Source organism: Pyrus communis, chromosome 11 (genome assembly GCF_041283825.1).
Source record: "Pyrus communis isolate YQ-2024b chromosome 11, ASM4128382v1, whole genome shotgun sequence".
NCBI classification, from domain to species: Eukaryota; Viridiplantae; Streptophyta; class Magnoliopsida; order Rosales; family Rosaceae; genus Pyrus; species Pyrus communis.
Genome location: NC_142575.1, coordinates 1,282,533 through 1,288,430, shown reverse-complemented (window position 1 = coordinate 1,288,430; position 5,898 = coordinate 1,282,533). Strand labels below are relative to the sequence as shown.

Sequence of the window (5,898 nt, the reverse complement as noted above, 5' to 3'; positions counted from 1 at the left end):
AAGATTCTCCGGCAAAATGCTCTCGATGATCTCGGTTGAGAAGTTCTCCCTCTGTAAAAACCCCTGGCATGGTTCCAGTTCTGGCGCAGCCTCAGATAATTCAGAGGTCAGCATGTTTTCCAGCGACGGCAAGCTTGCGAGCCATTTTAATTCTCCTAATATGTTGTTGCTACAGGTAAAGAAATCACTGAAGGCTTAGGATAGTTAGAGGTACTCCTCGTCGGAAGACGCAGACTTACTGGCGGAGGTGTGGGTGCGGAGGGCGAGCTCGCCAAGGCGTATGTCGACTACCAAATCGGTCAAGTTCTCAGAGACGAAAGGCTCTCAGCGTGAGTGCAGATGACAAGGTTTGTGAAGTTTAGGGCTTGGAGCTTGCGGACAATGGCAGAGCCGAAGAGGCTGTTATTGCAGCGTGAAAGGGAGAAAAGTGAGGGGAGGGATGGTGGTTCTGGGCATGGCGAGGGAGAGCGAAGTAAGGATGGGATCTGGGTTTGGGGTGGGGGAAAACAGGAGGAGGTAAGAAAGGTGAGGGGGATAAGGGATGGGTCCCTATTTTAAAAAAAATTGTTAAATGATTTTATAATTTTAGTTTTTAATATTTAATTAATTTTTTTAAGTCACGACACTACTTAACGGAATAGATGACAGACAAACTGACGGAAGGTATGACATTGTTACAAATTTGTAAGATGAGGTATGACACTGTCAATTTTAAAAGTTGAGATATGAAAGTGTCGTTCGACCCATAGTTGAGGTAGTTTTTTGTACTTTACCCTTGTTTTATTTTTACACCAGCAATATTAAGGGAGAAGAATATCCAACCAAGGACCTAGAGTGTAGGTCAAATTATTCTTAACCATTTGAGTTACAAGTTATTTGTGCTCACCTCTAAACCTTGTATGTCTCACTCTTTGGTGAATCTATAAAGGGACTGGACCACCAGGACCCTCCGAAGGTCGGGAAAAACAACTGTGAAGGAACTCTCACCCCCTTTAGAATTGTGTCATTTAGTACTTCGGTTTAATGGGTTTTTTCTTAATTTGTAAGTGAGAGTCTTAGGTTAGATTTTTGCTAAAGACGAAATTGAACCATATTATTGCTAGCCCATTGTAAGGCTAAGCTCATCCGCTCACTCTTAGTGTAGATAATAATGTTTGTTAAAAATAAAAAATAAACTTATACATTGAAATATTTCTTATGCAAAAGGAAAATTATTAAATTAATTAAATAATAAACTTACCCGTTTACGAGTCTTCGTCAACAAGTCTTCGTCAACAAATGTAGGCGCGTTTACTTATAAAATGACAGTTTGAGTTTTCCGTATTTGGAAGTATTTCATTGGATAAGAGAATTCCGTGTACGGTGATTGTCAGACAGATCGATCGATCGAACAAAAGAGCAGAGACTTGGTGAAGAAATTATAGAATGGCAAGAGTGGTGGGAAGGAAAGATGAGAGAATTCTGACAAGATTGGCAGATGAATTCGAACAACTGGCCGCTCAACTGAATTCTCCGGTACCGATCCCCATGGAAATTGGCAAGTTCACTCAAGCCTGTCGTCTCGTTTCTCCTCTCATTCGACACTTAGGCGTCGCTATGAAGTTCGCGGACATAGAGTACTCTGCTAAGGTATTATTCATCTCTTAAACTTGTGAGTTTGATGCTTTTTGGTGATGGGTAGATTTGGGTAGCTACCATTGTCTTCTTCATTTAAATCAAATTTCAAAAGTGTTGTTTAATTTAGGGTTTGGTGGATTGTGATTGATGAGTGATTTGATTTCTTAGGTGGGTTTGACTCATGGGAAATATACACATGATAAAAATTAGTTAGACATTTTTAAATAAATAATAGAACTAGAGGATACTATATGGACAATAAAAAAAGACCTAATTTTAATAATATGGTTTATTCGGTATTCCTCAACTTTATAATTCATTTATTCATATTTCTCTTTGATTTAATGGTTTACAAGTTATTGCTAATTTAGTTTCTTAGAGCAAACTTTTGTGCAACGATGTAAATGAACATTTTACAACTCTAGAGACATATTTTTCTCTAGTACGTAGGAGAATATAAATTTCATGATGAAAATGAAATGCATCTAACTTTTTCTGTTATTTATTTATTTTTTAAAATATTTATGGTGCTGAACTTTTTATTCTTTGCGTTAAAATAATAAAAGGAAGGCAAAAATACTAAATATTTTTAATTATTCTTATAGAAACTAAAAACCTCAAGTAAATTACTACATATTTCTTATTATTCTTATAAATATTTTTATTTATTTTACATCTTCTGGTGAGGACTAGTAATTTCGATCTTGATATTCCGGTGCATTGAACTTAAATACATTTTACATATTTCAAACATGATCTTAGTTATATTTTCCTTTTGATTCTGTTCATATCTCCCTTTGATGTGATTGTTTCTTTTGGGTTTTGTAATTATATTTTGATTAATGTGGATGTGGTTGCCAGGTTAGCGGGGTTGTAAAGGCAGGAAAGTCAGTCAATACCCTAGAAGAATTGCTTGACCGTGACATACAACAGAATACTATTAAGCTCCAAAGTAGTGGTTCGAGATTACTCATCAGAGTGAAGCGTTCACTTGAGATGCTTAAGATAATATTCGAGCGAAGTATGGCCTCAAGGTTTTACTTATCTCAACCCTAGCCTCGATATTCTCTGAATTCATTGCTTCATTAACATGTCTATATTAGATCATTTTCGTTTGCATATGCAATTTCATCTTGAGTTGTGCTGCTACGTCCACTCATCCACTTAATTTATGTTTCTGTCCATCATCATTTTTTTAAAAAATTTAATATTCATATCAACGCACTCATTCATGAACTCTTCCTCCATCTTCTAGACTCTTCTCATTCTAAACTCGTGATATCCAATAATACCATGACTTAATTATTCTACTTAAGACACATAATTATGTATTGGTTAATCTTTGAATTAATTATTGCCAGCACGAATCACTCTCTCGCAAAAGAACAAACCCTAAATCAATGACTGCTATCTCTAATTTTTGTATCTCTATAATTTTGCAACTAGCGGCTATTTTACTATCACAGATTCACAGTTACTTATAACTTGAATTTATTTATTTATTTTTACTCGGGCAGCGGAAATTCTCTCATGGATCCGGTTAACACAGCATATAAACAAGTTTTTTACCCCTACCACGGATGGGCTAGTAGAAAGACTGTTGCGGGTGCACTGCAAACCCTTCCTACAAAGTCATTGTTCATCAAAAGGCTAAAATTAGATGGTAAGACTATTTTAGTATGTACACCCATCATTGTCATACTATCTCCTCCCAAACCATGTTTTTAGCAGACTAGCTCATATCTATTGACATAGGCTAGAGATTTGGGATTTGTTGGTTTGATTACTGCTCACGGTAGCTACCGTGGCGGGTTGCAGGTTCTTTTTTTCAAATCCAATATAGAGAAGAAGAAAAATGAAATCTTAGGTTGAGATATTGAGCATAATTAACATGAATTTACTATGAATGCTATATATACGTGGGTATTTTAGGGTTTGGACTTGATTGGTAACACAGTTTGTTTGGTATTCTACTTTGTCAGAGGCATCGGCTTTTGTTCAGATGCAGAGGATGGTTACTGCAGTGGCTCCTCTGATACACTACATTGACAACTTATTTCTTTCAAGGGAGTCAGCTAAAGAGATGCTACGCTTGCTTTGATCGATTTTTGTCTTTCGCCTGCTTGCATTTTTACAAATGTTTTGATTTCCGTATTTCATATGTATAGTACGATTGAATATCAATGTGATGACTTATAAGGATTGTTAATTTGATTGGGTTATAATTATGATAATTTTCGTTTTCCCATAGCCTGCCAATGCCATTCCATAATTCGTGTGCTGTTGGTCAACTTTTTTTGAACCAGAAGGTCTGGACAGTTCGAAACGTGGTAAGAAGTCACTTTTTCAGTATGGGAGCATTTTTGTTCACTATCATAAATTATGGTGTATATTTACTATACAGTATACACCTTATCATTTGTCAAGTGTCATTTCATTTAACCTTAGTCACTTATTTTCAAAATTAGAAAATGAACATCTAATTTGAAAGTTAGCCAGAGTTAGTTGAAAGAACTCGTGGTAAATGATGAGATGTGTTGTGAGCATACACCACAATTTATTATGATGAGCTAAAATACTCCCTTTTTATATTGGCCATTTCTTTATTTTTTTGCCACACTTTGGCTAGAGAGACTAAATATGAAGACAAAATTTACAAACTAAATGATCTTAAACTCAATCATCAACTTTCATACCATTTAGTTTACAAAACTTTGTCTAAAAATTTAGTTTATCTAGCGTTACTCTTTTCCCTTTTTCTTGTAGTGCACATACACATCACACCCTAAGTATTATTTACTTTAATATGCTCCCGTTGTTCTCAGCCCAAAATTGAAGGGGACAATTTTAGTTTCACATGTAAGGCTCAGGTGCAACCTATTAACAAAACTTTCAATTCTAGGTTTGAATCCTAACAAAAATCAACACAAGGGTAATTCCTAATATTTCTTCCACATGAATTATCTTTCATATACTCTATAACCATCAGGACCATTAATCCGATTTGACCTTAAATATATTGCTCAAAGTGTCCCCGTGGCTTTTCTAGCTCCACCACTAGGCAGGAATACTTATCGTTTAGTACCACAACCACAACCACCATCCCTACCGTAATTGGAGCACCAAAGGGAGATACTAATTGGACTCAATATGCACCTATTGTCCACCATACCATATGGATTGGCTAGTGTTCTTTCTTTCTTGGATCAATTAGACTTTAATATAATGACAACTTTAAGTTGGTCTTCTTGGCTAGGGAAAGAAAACCAACTCAATAAGTTTGTTTTGAATGCTGCCTGTCTATAATTTCGTAATGAGAGTGATTTTCATTTCCTCTACTTTGTATATATATTTATAGTCAATAGATTGAATAACTTAGAGTAAAATTACCAGACAAAATCAAGAAGAGGAGTGCAGAATTTGTAAATAGAAGTGCGAAAGTCACACATTTAATCACCAATTCCACCTTTGCCCCTCATGGGAAGCCGTGAAATATCCCTTGTAGTTGAGCGATAGAGTAATATTGTTTTGGCTGGCCACTCTTGCTCGCTTGGGGTTGCTGACTTTGTCGTTTTGTTATGGTCGCCTGGCCTGGTTCCTCTGCGTTTAAAGATTTTTTGGTACGTACGTCCAACGAGCCTTAATAATGGCGGACCCGCGTGGAAGGTGACTTGAACCTGCTATACAGTTTAGGAGTTTAGGGAAGAGAAAGGCGTACTGGCATACCCACTCGACCTTCATATTGGTTTATATATTTTTGCAGTACACCGAGCACTTCTTTGGATTGTTTTCTAATAGTTGTAATACCACTACATGTACAGTAGTAAAAAGATGTTGAGCCCTTGCATGAAGGTTTGGATTCAAACTCCGCTGGTAGCTAATCTAATAAAATCTATCGTTTAACAAAAAAAAAAAAACAACCTTCTAATTAAAGAATTCGTCTAACAAAAATATTTACACTTTTTTTTAGAAACCTTGATGGTACGAAGAACATTTTATTCTTTTTTATTTTGGAGAACCTTGACGGTATGAGATAATTTTATTGATATGAAAAAAAATAAATTACACCTAATTATAGGAGACATAAACTTTAAGTGGGGACATAGGGCCATACCTCTTCAAAATTTATATATGCTAAGCGGATGGGTAGTGTTCATTAACAGTGCCCGCCCGGTTTTAACCCTCATTTTATTCATGGTTTTTGGAGTTCGGTGGGATTGTGCAGTAAATTGCCTATTTTGCCCCTCTTTCATTTTTGTTTGCAGCTGCTGCTCCCTTTTG

At 36.0% G+C, this 5,898-nt stretch overlaps 1 protein-coding gene across 1 annotated transcript; it reads left to right on the top strand.

The window, feature by feature from the left end:
• The first annotated feature begins 1,328 nt into the window (after window positions 1-1,328).
• Window positions 1,329-3,851, top strand: LOC137742191 (accelerated cell death 11-like). Its single transcript, XM_068481982.2, has 4 exons — window positions 1,329-1,629; window positions 2,479-2,651; window positions 3,135-3,280; window positions 3,600-3,851. The coding sequence occupies exons 1-4, from the start codon at window positions 1,426-1,428 to the stop codon at window positions 3,716-3,718; spliced, it is 642 nt and encodes a 213-aa protein (XP_068338083.1). The 5' UTR covers window positions 1,329-1,425; the 3' UTR covers window positions 3,719-3,851.
• Window positions 3,852-5,898: the final 2,047 nt, after the last annotated feature.

Excerpts from the sequence above, each read along its gene's own strand:
- LOC137742191 (XM_068481982.2), top strand. The coding sequence starts at position 1,426 with ATGGCAAGAGTGGTGGGAAGGAAAGATGAGAGAATTCTGACAAGATTG. Across the intron at positions 1,630-2,478 it reads ACATAGAGTACTCTGCTAAG|GTTAGCGGGGTTGTAAAGGC; the intron begins GTATTATTCATC and ends TGTGGTTGCCAG. Across the intron at positions 3,281-3,599 it reads CAAAAGGCTAAAATTAGATG|AGGCATCGGCTTTTGTTCAG; the intron begins GTAAGACTATTT and ends CTACTTTGTCAG.